This window comes from Balaenoptera ricei, chromosome 8, assembly GCF_028023285.1.
Source record: "Balaenoptera ricei isolate mBalRic1 chromosome 8, mBalRic1.hap2, whole genome shotgun sequence".
Classification (NCBI taxonomy): domain Eukaryota; kingdom Metazoa; phylum Chordata; class Mammalia; order Artiodactyla; family Balaenopteridae; genus Balaenoptera; species Balaenoptera ricei.
Window position 1 is genome coordinate 42,482,098 of NC_082646.1, and position 16,935 is coordinate 42,499,032.

The 16,935-nt window shown below is 47.2% G+C and overlaps 1 protein-coding gene across 1 annotated transcript in view; it reads right to left on the reverse strand.

Annotated features, from left to right (window-relative positions):
• PANX1 (pannexin 1) overlaps nt 1-13,288 on the reverse strand; it is a 41,456-nt gene extending 28,168 nt beyond the window's left edge. Inside the window, exon 1 of the mRNA XM_059929400.1 lies at nt 12,715-13,288. Coding sequence (XP_059785383.1) covers nt 12,715-12,895 — 181 coding nt within the window. The 5' untranslated portion in view covers nt 12,896-13,288. The remainder of the gene's footprint in view (nt 1-12,714) is intronic.
• Nucleotides 13,289-16,935: the final 3,647 nt, after the last annotated feature.

Here is a 16,935-nt window from a genome sequence, read left to right on the forward strand (position 1 = left end):
CCAGCAGTTAAGAATACGCCTTCCAACGCCGGGGACGCGGGTTCGATCCCTGGTTGGGGAACTAAGATCCCACATGCTGTGGGGCAACTAAGCCAGAGCACTGCAACTACTGAGCCTGCACGCCACAACTAGAGAGCCTGCATGCCACAACTACTGAGGCCATGCACCCTGGAGCCCGTGCACCACAACTAGAGAGAAGCCTGTGCGCCGCAATGAAGATCCCACATGCCGCCAACTAAGACCCGATGCAGCTAAAAATAATAAATTAATTAATTAATTAAAAAAAAAATTTTGGCTAATGTGGCCAAATGGCTGGTGCGTGAAGACCTAACACAGAGTACCTAATGTTACTTCATGTGGCGTCAGAAAGATTGTTGGCAGAAAGATTGTTGGCAGGGTGGAAGGGGCCAACCAATAGAGGTGTTCACCCAGTAGGGACGGAGGCTGCACCCATGGAGGGAAGGAAGGGCCAGATCAAATAAACTACATCATGAGAAAAGTCACAGCAAGAAGGACATGTGAGAGCCAGAAATAAATCCTTGCAGTAACCCGAGGCGGGTCACACTTCCACTAGAGGAAATGAGGTCTCTGTTTTTGCACTGTAAGAGGGCAGTGGGGAAACCAGGCACCACCCCAAAATGAACATGAGAAATGGATGCTGCCCCCCAAGGTGGGGGGAGGGGGCTTAAGAAAGAAAACATTTAAGGAACAGCGCATTTAAGGCCAAGGGGCAAGTTAATAGATACTTTTAAGTATAAAAAGGGTTAGAAGAAAATTATTGTCCAACTGGTCCTCACTGACACAGAGGCCTAATTTGTGCGAAACAACACGGAAGTCCAGTTAGGTGTGGGGAAGGGATTTCAGCCTAAAGAGAAAAAATTAGGTACATCTATAAGAAGAGGTTCTAGAATCTTTATTTCCTGAATATTGCTTTAAGATCCCATGATACCCAATAGTTATTAAGTTTTCTCTTTTACTTGCTAGCAAGTTACTTAACCTCTCTGAACCTAATTTTTCTTGTTTGCAAAACCTCATAGAATTCCTATAATGATTAATGAAATATCTGCCGCAGTGCAAGCAGATAGTAAGAACTCAATAAATGGTAGCTGTTTTTATTTCTATGCATCGGGCGCACCATGGTAAGCACTGGAGATACAAAGATACACGGTTCCTTTGTCACATCCTGTATTATTTTCTTCAGTGCATTTGTAATTATTTGAATTTCACCGTTCTTACTGGTTTACCTGTTGGTCTTATCTTCTGTAAATCTTGAACATACGCATTGTGAAAGCAGGCCTTGGATAATCGGGATTTGAGATTTAACGGGGCCCCAGCCTGAAACTAGACCCAACTTTGTTAAGTCCTTTTGTATCACCTCTCCCTCAAAGTTGCTAGATTTTAAGAGCTAGATTTTGTAGTTCCTGCAGCAAAGAGATCCTATTGTGTCGTAGAAGGCCTTGAGTGTCTACATTTGGTATTTAATGCCACAGAGCCTTTGTGCCAGCAGCATACCAGAAAGAGCCAAGGACCCTGCTCTCCCCCAGGGCTGTTCCTGCTGTTTCTCTTCTGGTACAACAGAGCACAGCTGTTCTCCCGAAGGTACGCAGACCTTGATGGTCGCTCCACCCAAAAAGCATTTATTGGGCATGGTACCACGGGGGATTCAAAGACAAAGAAAGCATGGCCCCTGTCCTCCAAGAGCTTGCGGTCCAGGAGGAGGCCAAGAATATGAACCACTAACGATAACAAACAAAAAAATTGCATAAGGTAATGGCTGAGCCATGGCAGACGTTCATACTTGAAGGGAGGAGAGGAGAAAACCCAGGCTGGGAAAGAGCACGAGAAAGGCTCGGAGTCTTTAAAGTTCACCGCGTATTACGAAGGGGAGCACGCCACTGTGCCTGGAAGAGAGTCCAGGTCTGGGAATCAGATAAAGGACATCCTGGGATGACATGCTGGGAAGTCTAGACTTGATGCTATGATAATGGCAAGGAGGTCTGGCAGGATGGGTGGAGGGACTGTGTTTTAATATCCTTAGGGCTGTAATTCATGCACCCATGGTCCTGATGCCCTGCTGAGGCTGCGGTGCTGAACTGGGGATGGGGCTGGCCATGATGCTAACGGGGAAGGCATCCCCCCCAGCAAGCAAGCAAGGAATGGGGAAGATGGTCCCGAGAGTGGGGAGGATGATCCCGTGGCAGCAGCGCCGAGACCCAGAACAAACTAGTAGCTTCTGTGCTGGGTACAAGCTCGTGCGGCTTTCAGTGCACTGTTCCTGATGCACAGGACACGGGGAGGGCACAGTACACAGCAGTGCCCGAGAATTCAGGCTTCAGAATCAAAGCTGCACTCCAGCTCTGCTCGGTGTGCCCTTGAGCACGTTATCTGGCCTCTATTGGCCTCAGTTCCTCATCTGTCAGAGTCCTAAGTACTGGGGCGTGTGTAGCAGCTAACCTTTACTGAAAGGTTACTATGTCCCAGACATGGTTCTAGGGCTCACGTGTGTTAATGCATTTAATCCTCACCACCCTGTGAGATAGGTTTTTACTATTACCCCATTTATTGATGAGGAAACTGGGGCACAGAGAAACTATGTAACTTGCCCAACGTCTCACAGTGTATGTGTGATGCACCAGGATTGGAACCCAGGCAGTCTGTCTCCAAACTCACATCTTAACCAATATTCCACAGTCTCCCCAAAATTAAAATCTATACCTGTTTTGAAGAATTTCTGCTGGGAAAAATATCATGCTAAAAGGACCTAGCACACAGGCAGTGTCAATGTATGGTGGCTTCATGTGATAAAGGACTGTTATTAAAAATATACAAAGAATTCCTTGGATATAGAAGATGTGGTGTATATATATATATATATATATATATATATATATATATATATATATATATGTAATGGAATATTACTCAGCCATAGAAAAGAATGAAATAATGTCATTTGCAGCAACATGGATGGACCTAGAGATTATCATACTAAGCGAAGTAAGTCAGACAGAGCAAGACAAATTTCATATAATATCACTTACATGTGGAATCTAAAAAAATGATACAAGTGAACATATCTATAAAACAGAAACAGACTCATGCACATAGAAAACAAACTTATGGTTACCAAAGGGGAGCATGGTGGGTGGGGGGGAGGATAAATTAGGAGTTTGGGATTAGCAGATGCAAACTACTATATGTATAATAGATAAACAACAAGGTCCTCCTGTATATTCAATATCTTGTAGTAAATTATAATGGAAAAGAATCTGAAAAAGAATATATTTATTTATATTTACAAATATCTTCTGAATCACTTTGCTGTGCACCAGAAACTAACACGACATTGTAAATCAACTATACCTCAAATAAAAAATACATATACAAAAAATTCTTAAAACTCAACAATAAGAAGCAAACAGCTCAAAAACTGGGCCAAAGACCTTAACAGACACCTCACCCAAGAAGGTATGCAGATAGAAAATAAGCACATGAAACAACAAGATACCAGTACACACCTATTAGAAGGGCCAAAATCTGGAACACGGACAACACCAAATGCTGGTGTGGATGTGGAGCAATAGGAACTTTCATTAACTGCTGGTCAGAATGCAAAATAGTACAGCCACTTTGGAAGACAGTTTGGCAGCTTCTTACAAAACTGAACATACTTTTACAGCAAACGTGCTCCTTGGTATTTACCCAAAGGAACTGAAAACTCACGTCCACACAAAAACCTGCCCATGGATGTTTACTACAGCTTTGTTCGTAACTGCCAAAACTTGGAAGCAACCAAAGACATCCTTCAGTAGGTGAACGGACAAATAAACTGTGGTACATCCAGACAATGGAATATTATTCAGTGTTAAAAAGAAACAGCTACCAAGCCATGAAAAGACATGGAGGAATCTTAAATGCATGTCACTAAGTGAAAGAAGCCACTGTGAAAAGGCTACGTACTGCATGATTCCAACTGTATGATATTGTAGAAAAGGCAAAACTATAGAGACTGTAAAAAAGCCAGTGGTTGCCAAGGGTTATACAGGTGAGGGTTGAATAGGCAGAGCACAGAGGATTTTGAGGGCAGTGAAAATACTCCATATGATACCATAATGATGGATACATGTCATTATACACTTTTCCAAATCCACAGAATGTACGACTCTGGTGGGAAATGTTGGTAACACAGAAGGTTGTGCATGTGTGGGAGCAGGGAATATATGGCAAATCTCTGTACCTTCCCCTCAATTTTGCTGTGAAACTAAAACTGCCCTAAAAAAGTGAAGTCTTAATGAAAACGCACGCGTGTGTGTGTGCACATACACACAGCAGCTATTAACATTGCTCCTAAGGACAGCAGGGGAAGGAAGGCATTAGAAGCAACTGCCTAAGTGCAGAGGTGAGAGGCAACATTTCCCTTTGGACACCAACCCCTCTGGCTGTTCACCTGCAGGGCCCCGGCCAGGCCCTTCCAGAGCTGCAGCTTCTCCCAGGCCTTCAGCGGACAGGGCTTCCTGCTGTGCCAGGCGATGAGAGCCGGCTGCTGGGGTCTACCCTGGACCAGGCTTCCACATGGACCCGGCCCACCCCTGCCAGGCACAGCCTTCCTCACAGTACACTGCGCCAGGCCGGGCTTCCACGAGACCGTGGAGCCCCAGAGCAGAACCGCTGGATGCGGCCAGCCTGGGGCCTTCCCAAATCAGCTCCAACATCCCAGAACAACGGGGAGGTATCGCGTGTGCCCGCAGAGCTCCCAGCAATGGCTCCCGATAAACTTTTATAAACTATCTGCCCCATACAAAGCACCATGGTGGAGTCCAAGATACATATAACAGTCCTCGTCCTCCAAGTGCACAGAGTTAGTAAGCCTTAACTTAACCGTGACAGCCCCTAACTAGTCTCTCCACATCTCCATTCCCGTCTCCACAAAGTATCCAGGGTGAGATTTTTCAAATGTGTACCTGATTATGTCATGTATAACTAAAAGCCCTCCGACTGCTCTGGATAAACCCTAAAATCCAAATTCCCGTGAGGCCCTCCATGATCGGATCCTTGCCCAGCTCTCGTATCTGTACCACTCACCCTTCCCCCCTGCTCAGCAGGTCCCTGTAACACTGATCCTTTTCCATTCTCCAAGAAATCATGTCTGTCACTTCCTCAGAAAGCCATCTCAATGCCCCCGACGGGGCGAGGCTCCCGCAATGGCACTTGTCTCAAAGCACTTATCACAGCCAGAACTCTGTAATTATTGGGAAGCTGTCACCCCTGCCAGGCTGCAAGCTCCCGGACAATGTCTGTCTCCTTCACTGATAGATCCTAGAACACAGAGCAGTGCTCAGTGAATAAGTGACATGAATGAGGATGTGAATGAATGGACACGAAAGGTAAGAAAGAATAATTACAGTAAGGCGAGGCATGAACCACCCAGAATCAGAAAGGTACTGGAGTGCACATAATAACTAATTTTAGTCCAATGTCCTCATGTTACAAAGGAAGAAACTGAGTCAAGGTGAGACACCTTCCGGTCACATACGCTTCACAAAGCTTTTCCTTTCTGGTAAGCAAGAAGTGCCGGAAGGGTGTTCCTTCAATTCTCCGAAGTGCATCATTTTTCTGTTCTGGAATTCACTTCAATGTGTGCAAAACAGAAACACAGAGAACGTAAGGGCTTAGAATGTTTATAGAGACTCAAAAAGGAATAAAGCCTTATTAAGAAGAAGAATGTCAAGACCATCAGCCCCTGGACTCTCCTCTCTCCAAGGAACACAGGTGGGCAAGTCACAGTTACGGTCACCCAGACTCATCGAGCTGAGCCTCCAGTGCCTGTCTGAATAGCACCTGAATCTGCACGATCCCTGGAGAGAAGCATGAGGCCTCCGTCTCAGCTTTGTTGGCTGCTCATAATACTGCAAATTACCTTCAGATTGTAGAAGCTTATGCCACTAGTTTGAGTCAACCAACATGTATTGAATACAAACCATGTGTCAGGCTCTTTCCATGTATTATCTTGTTTAACAGCATCATTATCTGTTTTGCAAAAGAAAACCTGATCAGAGAGGAGAGGTGAACCTTGCCAAGAAAGGGTACAGCTGAATAAGCACTTCTCTCTCTGAAAAGTCACCTTTCCACACTGCAGTGACTATGCTTTTTGACAACTTTGAGAACCCACATTTGATCATCAAATGTGGAGTAGATGTTAATATTAAAAAAAGATTTTGTAGGGCTTCCCTGGTGGCGCAGTGGTTGAGAACCTGCCTGCCGATGCAGGGGACAAGGGTTCGAGCCCTGGTCTGGGAAGATCCCACATGCCACGGAGCAACTAGGCCCGTGAGCCACAGCTACTGAGCCTGCGCGTCTGGAGCCTGTGCTCCGCAACAAGAGAGGCCACGACAGTGAGAGGCCCGCGCACCGCGATGAAGAGTGGCCCCTCTCGCCACAACTGGAGAAAGCCCTCGCACAGAAACGAAGACCCAACACAGCCAAGAATGAATAAATAAATAAATAATAATTTAAAAAAAAAAAAAAAAAAAAAAAAAAAAAAAAAAAAAAAAAAAAAAAAAGATTTTGTAAAGACATCTTTATATTTCCTAAAAAATGGTATTTGCTAGTTTTGCTACTTAATTAAATTTAAACAGGAAACAGAGGGGTCAGAATTGAAGCAACTTATTTTTTTAACCTTTTAACTTAAAAAAAAAAAAAGATAAAAAGAGACTGTGGAAGGGTGGAGGAGGGAGGGAAATATTTTATAAGCTAATGATAATCAGCTGAGACCTGACAGTCTCTAGGATCAAATACTCCAGGCCAAAAGGCAATGGTAATTAGCCTGGAGGCAATGAGCAGCCTCTAGAAACTGCCAAGTGTCAGAGAAAGAGCCCAGAACTATATTTTGTGAAATCCCAGTGCATACAGGGAACTACAGGCTGAAACAGTGAGATGCCATTTCTTTCTTTCTTTTTTTTTTAATCAGAGAAAATAGACTTTTTTCATGTGTAGTTTAAAAAAATTTTTTGAATTTTTCTTTTTAATCGAAGTCGCGGTGATGTACAAGATGCCATTTCCATCATGAGAATGGCAAACGGAAAACTCTGAAAATATTAGGTAGCAGTAAAGAAGTGAGGAAAGGGCTGCTCCTTACATGCTGACAGGAGTGTAAACCGTGTTCTGAAGGACAACTGGAAGTGCCTTTTGAACATGAAATGTGCACACCTCGTGTGCTTCTAACTGCAAACGCCACTCTCCAGTTTGACCCCAGAGAATGGTTCTCAGAGGGGGATCCAGAAACTGAGACTCTTCCAGGAGGTTCATGATGTGAACCCTCTTTTCATAATATTATTAAGTTGTTATCTGCCTTCTCATTCTCATTCTCTTGTGAGTATATACAGTAGGGTTTCCAGAGGCTACTGACGTGGGATATCACTGCACAATGAATGAGAAGCTGATAGGAGCAGGCAGTGGTCTTCTACTGAGCCAGGCATCAAGGAGACTTGCAAAGTCGGAAAACAGTGCCACTCTTCTTTGATTTTGTAATTAGATTTATATAATTTGTTGAAATACTGAGATCTTTATAGCTTAGAGGTGTATGTTCAGGAGTGTTCCTCACAATGCTATTTATATTAGCAAAAAAATTTGTAAATGGGTTCAGTTTCAATACACCTATTCGACATTTAATTTGGTAGCCAACAAAAAGCAAGTTTATAAGATTTAAGAAAGAGGCAAAAATGACCCGAAATGGAGTTTGGTTTTTAAAAAGTAGAATACAAGTTGTCAGCTATGTATACATAATTAAGGCTGGGGGAAAACACACCAAGATTTAACAGTGGTTATCTCAGTGTTATAACGGTGGTGGAATTACAGGTCTTTTCTCTTCTACATTTCCCGTATTTTCTACAGTCAGCCATATCTTTTTAATCAGATAAATATACACATACACAAATGGCTTTTGAGAAAAAGGAGTGCAAGCTTTAGAGATGGTGAATAAATAAATGAGAAGAATCTCCCTTTGCTGCCATACACCTTGCGCCCCCACACAAAGCCAGGCTCATCTCGGTGCCTTCTCCCCTGGAAACCAGTGGCCCCAGGTGCCCTCGGTAACCCCAAAGCACGCAGCTGTGTCCAACTCACTCAGCCAGGGCACGATGCTCCCAAACTGCCTCCCCTCCCCTACTCTGGACTAAGCTCACTGCCTCAGTTAGGGGTTTGAGAAGAAAGCAATCCAAGGAAGCAATGTGCAGAGGAAGGGTGGGTGTTTGCATGGCTTTGAAAAAGGATGTTGCTAATCCAAACCCAGAATCTGCGAAGATTTCAAGACATATGTTCAGTTTCTGCCAAGGGTGGGAGTTTCATCTATTCTGAAATAATAGGGTTTTTCCCACAACTTCATTTGCTTTTCTTTTTTTCTGTGGGGTGGGGGGAAGAGAAAGGGATTAGTAAATAATTAAAAATAGATCTTCTAATTCACTGGGTCTTTCAAAGTCAGGCAACAGTGTACACTGAAACAGAACAAATGCTATTTGGGTAAATTCTAGTATATTTTTAAAATCGATCTCATCGTTACTAAATGTTTGCTTATTATCTGTCAGTTCACATTCTACGCTCTATTACTGTTATTCTAGTCAGCTCCAATGACATTATACAGAGTTTTCAAATATTTTTGATGGTACTTTTTTTAAGACGAACTCTTTCAAGATACATAAAATCCCATCTTACAGACAACAGAATAACTAACACTCAGGATTCCCAAATGCTAAAATCCTACTGATATCCTTGATGATTCCATTCATTTACACACTCTATTGAATGCCTACTATGTATCAAGTTTTGTGGTGGAAGCTATGGACAGAGCAGTCAACCCGACAGAGGATAGATGGTCCCTGTCCCTGATGAACTTACAGGCTGGTGGCGAGACAGTATTCAACAAATAATCATGCAAATAATTACCTAACTGCAACTTGTGATAAGTGCTTGGAAGGAAATGTAGTGTGCTACGAGGACACATCAGAAAGTCCATGGCAAGTTGCACTCTTACCCTTGAAAGAGGCTATTTCTTTCTTAAAACCAGGAGCACATCAAAATCCCTCTTCCACTCGTCTGACAGCATCACATTCAGAGGGAGCTGGAGGTGGAGGGTATACAAGGCAGCATTTTCTTCTCCTTACTTGAAATAAGAACTCAGGAATGCAAAATTATCCTGGAAAATGACTTCATCCTTCTGGAAACCGATACTGGTCTCTTCTCCTTTCCTTTCAATGCTGGGCGGAGGGGAGAGTTACAAAGATTTATGTACCAACAAGCCTGATGTGTAATCGTGGAAAATTCGGAAGAACCTAAACGTACATCACAAGGGGAGTGCCTGGTTGAACTATGATGAGAACGTTCCACGCTATGGAAGATCTGCCTGCCTGTCTATGAAAAAGCAGTGAGGTGACGCCTCTGTACTGACACAGAAGGCTTTCCACACCTTTCCACACAGTATGCTTTCCATACTAAGCAGGAAAATGCAAACCGCTACAATGTGACTCAGTTTGGTTAAAAAAAATGTGTATACGTTATATTAATGCAGAGAACGGCTGTTTTACCGTGGTCACCTCTAACACATAGTGAAGGAGGTTTATGAATCCTTTACCATGAGAAGGTATTTAGGTATATCTGTACAATAAAATACCAAAAAAAAAAAAAAACATTAACAAAGAAAAACATGTATGTATCAGTAGCCTCTCTGGATAGCAGGCATCTTTCTGGAAAAGGACCAGGAGGTTCCCTTGGTGCTTTGGCTTTAAATGTGAGCTGAGGATATGCTGTTTTGGGACCTTTGCCCTGAGACCCTAAATATCAGCCCATTCTTATAGACACCCCTGAAAAGAAGAATCAGCTTTGCCACCTGGTACATGCTGAAGGGCAGCCTGAACACATTCCCAAAGATGTGCCTACAATCAGCCATGACAGAGCAGATGACTTAAGCCACCTGGCTGCTGACTCAGTTGGAGGAAACACGAGGGGAACTGGGAACTCACAGCATTGGAAGCAGCTGCAGCTCTCCCTGTCCCCTGGCTCACTGGGGCGGGCCCAGCGCCTGCCCTGTAAATGACAGCAGCAGAGCAGAGCTAACCCCAAGGGACCAAGTCCCTCTGTCCAGAACTACAGCTGCCTGCTGGGAGGGCAGCAGGGAGAGAAGGTTCCCTGGGCGGACCAGGCACCCTTCCCCAGGGGTCCAGTTGCTGCCCCTGCTGTTCATCTGGTCCAGCCTCCCTGGCGCCGGGCATGAAGCATCCTGGTGGGAGATAGGAGCTCTGCTCTCCCACCGTCTCCTAAGACACCAGGCTAGGGCACCAGAGAGTCAAAGCAGTCCCTGAGGGAGGACATCTCGGTCCCAGGTCCTGAGTAGCCCTAAGCCGAGGGTACTGCAGACCCATCAAAAGACCCCAAGAACAAGAATCCCATTCAGAGTCTGGTCTGTTGAAAAGTAGCATGCTTAGGGAATTAGGGAATCGTCTTCAACGATTTAGGTAAATATTCCTAGAATTTCAGAGCTTGAAGGCTATGTAGCCTAATTATGCTTGTAATTCTACACAGAGTTGTCACTCAGCTGTTTCCTAAACTAACTCGCTAACTCTCTCTCGATATAGATAGAGATAGAAATATAAATGTAGATATAGCTATACCTCCAGGTGAAAGGGGCTGCACCTCTAGAGGCATCTGGGGACAGGTGTGGTAGAAATGAAGGTCCTTCCGTGGCACAGAACTCTGACCTCCTGCACCTACCATATGGCGACACTCATGTGTTCCGTGGAGCCATATGGAATGACACTCATCCACCTCCCACTGAGCCTTTCAACATTTCAAACACAGATTCTGCCTTGCCATAAAAATACTGCGAAAGGAAATTACTGCAAAAGGAAATCTGAGGTACTTGCAATACAACCTATGCTTACAAGTCAAGTGGGGCAGCTGAACGGGGTTCATCATGAATGGTAACCAGCTTCTCCCTCCTGGCATCAGATGGCCGCTCCTCCAAGACAGGGTCCATGTCTCCCTGACTCCTGGGTCCTCAGCGCCCAGCACTGGGTCCGGCCCACAGCTGGTACTCAAGAAACATTTGCTGAAGGGAAAGATTATCTCCAGGACCCATGCTACTTGGCGGTTTTCCTTCCAACCGGAAGCCTCAACTCCCGGCCATCTGGAAGGCGGAGGGAAAGCCTTGACTGTCTATGCCTGCCCAATGACAAGGAAAACTGAAGACTGCCTTCCACAATGAATTTGGCGACTTCCTGCCAAGTTGAACAACTTAGTGGTGTGGATCACAAAATCAAGCTCACTGTAACCTTTTCCTAACCAACTCTTCCCTCAACCTCACCATTTCCATCAATATCACTCTCCAATCACCCAGGCCTGCAGCCTTTCTGATAGCTCTGATCAGTCTCGGCCCTTTGCGGCCGATGAAAAGCTAGGGGCCCAAGAGTGGATCATTACTCCTTGATCTTGGAAATTTCCCATCCTTTCCCTTCTAGTCTTGGCGCCCACCTTCGCACAAGACCTCAACTGATGCCTCATCTTTATGGCATCCTCCCTAGCTCCAACTCCCCTCCTTCACAGACCCTACATGTACCCTCAGGCTATTACTTATTAAGGGCTGCTTTCAACCAGTCCAGCCTCTGCTCAAATAATAACTTTGCACTTTTTAAACCATCAAGTCTGTACTCCTCTGTTCTCACTAACTCAGGCCCATATTCACTCTCACATTCCAGGAACCCTGACTAATCCTCCTGCCTCAGTCAGGACACTCCTCGCTGTTTCTCTCCTTCCAGGAACACGTACCATTCTCTGACATCCCAAAATCTTGGCAAAGGTCTCACCTCTGCTTATCCAAATCCCACCCACGGGCAGGGGCTCAGGGCCAGCCCAATCTCTCACATAAGCTTTCCCCATTGTCCAGCCCCACCGGCCTCCTTCCCCACAGAGCTGTGTCTAGCCTCATACACTGCCTTCCTCTTGACTCATAAACACTCTCTCCTGCGCTCAAAGTCAGAAGAGATGATGAGGAAGACCAGCTGCTTATTAGCCACGTGATCTTGACCAAACCACCAGAGTCTCAGAATCTCACATAACTGTTATTAGGATAAAGGAGAATTTACAAGAAGGAGACTCGTTCATCTCACATTCAAAATAAGGCCATCCACGTAGAGGATTTGGGTATCCCTTCTAATACTGGCCAAGAGCAGTTATTTCCCATTATTCACAACCCTGCAGAGGTAAAGTCTCAGTACACATCAACTAAATGTAAGATAAGGGAGAAAGCACTTTTCATGGGCTACTTTTCTTCACGTCCTCCGTTTAGCCACTCGGGAGCTTCTCTGACACAAATTTTGGGTGACTGCAGAAATGTGTGGGAGGGAAAAGAGAGGCAAATCTGGTGACAACGGCGCCGGTCTTGAGAGTGGGACTTGAACACTAAGCCAGAGTCGGGATCAGTGGGCAGCCGGGAACAGAAACGGGTAGCAGGGATGCGAGAAGTGTCCACAGCAGGGGGGGAAAAGGGAGCACGCGAACAAAGAATGCTGCGGCCCATCAACTCGGGCTACCTTCCCTCCCAACATTCACGCCCATGACAACGGCGGGCACCGCCAGGGACGCGCGGTAAAATCACTTCTCGCCAGAGACCCGGGCACCTCTGATAACGCCGGCCCAGCCCGCCCCGGTGCCGCTGTCCCCGGGCCTTACCAATCGAGATTTCCTGTGCGAAGGCCAGCGAGATGAGCAGCAGCGGCAACCCCACGGCGATGCACGTGACCATCTTGTCCACGGCCAGCTCCAGCCGCAGCCCCTTGAACTTGGGCTCCGAGGGCTCCTTCAGCAAGAAGTCTGAGAAGACGTACTCGGTGGCCAGGTGAGCAATGGCCATGGCTGCGGCGCACCGGGCTGGGCCAGGAAGGCTCACAAGGGCAGGCCCGGGTACCGCCGGCGTCGGGAGGGCGGCGCGGCGCCTTCACCCGGTCACTGATCGGGCCCGCGGCTTTCGCTTTCCCTTTGCCGGCTCCCCAGTTGCTTCCACATCCCACTGGTCTTTGTGTCTCGAAGCGCCGCAGCTGTCTTCTCTGGGCGCCTGGCCTGGCGGGTTCCGGGACTGCTCCGGGCGCACGGGATCGCCCCTGCTCCTCCGCCGCGGGCCTGGGGCAGAGCCGCACCCGCAGGTCCCCGGGATGCGCGCGCCCGAGGGCGCGAGACCCAACCGCGGAACAAAGCGCTAGCCTCGCCGCGGCTCCGGCGCTGCGCCCTGGCGACCAGCCCGTGCGCTCTCGGCCCGCTCCGCTGCGCTCTTCCGGAACCTCGGAGGAGCCGGAGTAATGAGAGGCTTGGAGTTTCCGGAAGCTGAGGCGACGCGGGGCGGGTGCGCGCGGCAGCATCCAGCGACCCTGGGATCCACCCCCAGCAAAGGGAGCTTCCCGGCGAGCGGTACCTCGTCAAATGCTCGCGCCTCTCCCCAACCTCATTCTCTCCACTTCCTGGCACCCGGGATTTTTGAAATCATTTCTGAAAGCGACCTGTTACCCTGTGGACAGGATGGCCCCCTTTTACGCCTCACCCCCAACATTTCTACGTGGCGGAATCAGGTTAAAAGGAGGTGCGAACGCTTCAAAGAGCAACGGGGCCCTAAAAGGCTATCGAGCGGGTTAGACCAAGCCGGTGCGGAAGAGGGAACTCTGGACTCTTCCAGAAGCACTGCGGGACAGGGAAGTGCGGGGTCAGTGGTGGTGAGCCCTGCGTCTGACTAGGTCTCAGGCGTCTGTGCTTAGCCTCGTGCTTTCCCCGTGGGAGCCTCGGTCTGGGAGCCAGCAGTGGGTGTCTGCAGGAAGCGGGTGTTGGGGGAGAGCTGCTTCTGAACCACTTTCAGGTAGTGGATGCTGAGAAATAGTCAAGAGACGCTCTAATCAGCAACATTTGGGGGCAGACAGGACCTTTGAACGTGAGGGCTCCTTGGGGCTGGGCTGCCTTTTCTGCTCTTTGTACATGGGCAGGTCCGTGCACGCAAGCCTCTTCTTTGTGCCCTCAACTGCCATATGTACATCTCCACCCTGCCCTGTTCTCTGAGCCCTCATCCAATGGCCTACACGACTCTCCACTTAGATGACTCACAGGACCAGGACCACACAATGGCCAGGACAGCAATCCTTATCTTCATCTCAACCTGAACTCCAGTCTTCCCCATCTTGCTCAATGCACCACCATCCACCCGTATGCCCAAAGCAGAAAGCTGGAGTGCCCTGTATAACATTGCAATCTCTGCCCAGGTGCCATAACCAATTTCCAAATCCTGTGGCTTCTCTCTCCTAAATGTAGAAAATCTCATAGTTTTTCTCCACCTGCACTGCCCACGCTCCTTGCCGCCATCCTCTCTCCTAACCGCATACAGGTTATGTACCCTGCAGGCCCGCAAGCCATTCTCCCCCATGGCTGCCAGAGGGAGCTTTCAAAAGCTCCCATCTGATCCTTTCACTCCCCTACTTAAAGTGTACATTGTTTTTAGGATAAAATCCAAATTTCTTAACATGGCCACTGCCTGCCTTATCAGCTTCACTACTTTCCCGTCAGTTCTTCAAGTTAGCCAGCCCCATGCCTCCTCCAGACCTTCCCCTGCCCAAAACACTTCCATGGTAGCCTCTTTGCCTGGCCAACTCAGATTCACCCTCCTGATCGCTACTGGGTGCCACTTCCCAGGAGAGTCTTCCCTGATAATACTAAACTAGATTAGGTCCCTTTGTTAAGTATTCTTGTAATACTAGCTGTGGGCCTTGGGAAAGTTACTTGCCCCTCCTGTACCTCAGTTTTTTCATCTGTAAAGTGTTTATACTGCTTAGGATTGAGATAAAGATCAAAAGTTAATATATGTAAAGCGCCTAGGACATTGCCCGGCAATTGATGAGTGCTATGTAAATGTTATCCATTACTGTTGCCCTCTAGTTTTCCTTCTTAATGAGAATCACAGTTATGATTCAACAAGTATGTGTTTGTCCATTTATTTAACGTTTGTCTCCCCCTTTATATGGTAAGCTTCATGAGGGCAGTTCCACACTCGTGTATACCAAGCACTCTCATCTCCAGCACTTAGCACAAATGCCTGACACATAGTAGGTATTTTAATAAAGGTTTATTAAATGAAGGAATCTGAAAATCTTTCACTTTGAAAATTGTTTAAAAACAGGTGGCCCAACTTACACTCATTTTGCCATACATTCAAGGCATGTATTAGAGGGTAGTGATGGGCCAGGTCTGGGCTCGATGGATGGGGAAGCAAAGATGAAGTGACACATTCCATTTCCTTAAAGATCTCATGGCTTAGTAAGAGAAATAAGGCAATGTACACAATTAACTATGATACATGTTAGAAAGTGTAAGTAATATTGAGAAATGTGGGGTATGCCAAGGGGTGTGCATAAAAAGATGGGGCCTGGTGGGATGCGTCCGTTTGTGGCAGGCAGAGCTGGCACAGGAACTTTCTAGGAGGGAGTGAAAGCATGGATACCTTGCCCCTTCTCTCCTTGTCAGAATCTACGTATCCAACAGGCTCCCATGTCCCTTCTTCCAGATGCCTTCCAGGATCCCCCAGTTGTGATGAATCATTCTCTCCCTTATCCCTTTCCTCTATTCTAGCATTTAGCTCATTTTGCCTTGCGTGATGGTTGATTGCATGTCTGCTTTCTCATTAGATATCACGTTCCTCTGAGGATCTGGATGGAATCCCAACAGTTTTGTCAGTTACCCTCAGCCCTGGCAGAGTTGTTCAAATTTAGCAGGAAGTCAATCCACCTGTGTTGAATTTACAACAGAGGCAAGAAAGAGAACTTGTTAGGAAATGGGAAGTGGAGACCTCTGACACTGGTATAGGGAAGAGGAAGGTGAGGGAGATAAAAGTGAAGGGGTTGGGGCCAGAGAAGGTAGTCTGGAATCTTTTTTTTTTTTTTCAGTAGGCATTAGGGAGGTTTTGGACGGGAGTAATATACAGAGAGCTGCGCTTTAAAGATTAGTCTTCCAGCCACATGTAGACTGGATTGAAATGCAGAGTGGAGGTGGAGAGGCCATGTAAGAGGCTGCTGAGATTTTGCACATGAGAAGTAATCAGAGCCCAAACTGGCACCTTGTCTTTGAGAACAGTCACGAATGGCACAGAAAAGAGTGGTGGTACTCCCCCAGCCTCCTGTCCACGTGCTGTGGGGCTCAGCACCTCTCCCACCCAGTGCCCCAGATGGCATCGTCAGGGCACTGGCTGGGCAGGGGCTGACCATGACCCTAGTGGAGCCCCTGGCCAGAAAGGCCCGGAGCCGCCCCTCTCCCCTACATCAGGTGCTCAGCTGCGAGATGAAGAATTTATTTTTTTAGTTGATTTTGTCTTGGGCCTGGGATGCTGGCCTGTGAGGGGCCTGGGGGGTGGCAGGACAACTCAGGAGGGAGCTGCGGGTGGTGGTGAGATAGCCCTGGGACCTGGGACCCTTTGCTGCAGTGCTGCAAAGCTTGCACGTGGACACACCTCTCCTCAAGCTACAAAATACAAAGAAACTCTATGGGACTAAAAATAACTGTGTGCATGCACAGTTGAGGCAAATTCTGGACCAAAAGCTACAAAAGAGAAAAACAAAAACAACTGCCACTTCTGAAGAACGGGGAGCAAAAACAGGGTGTTGGGAGCAAAAGCAGGGTACTGCGCATGCCTCCTGCACACAGCACCACCTAAGGGGTGGGCAAGACACCCAAGCCCCGCCTCCGGCTTGACCCCTGGACACACCCCTACCCTCACCCCATGTAACGAGCAAGCAAGCAAGGGAAACTGGTTTGTGCTCACTTTCCCCTGCTACAGCAGGGGCCACGATAAAGCCTTCCTGAATTTCTTGTCTGGCCTCTAGTCAATTTCTATTGATTGGGGAAGGCCAAGAACCCTGGTCGGTCTCA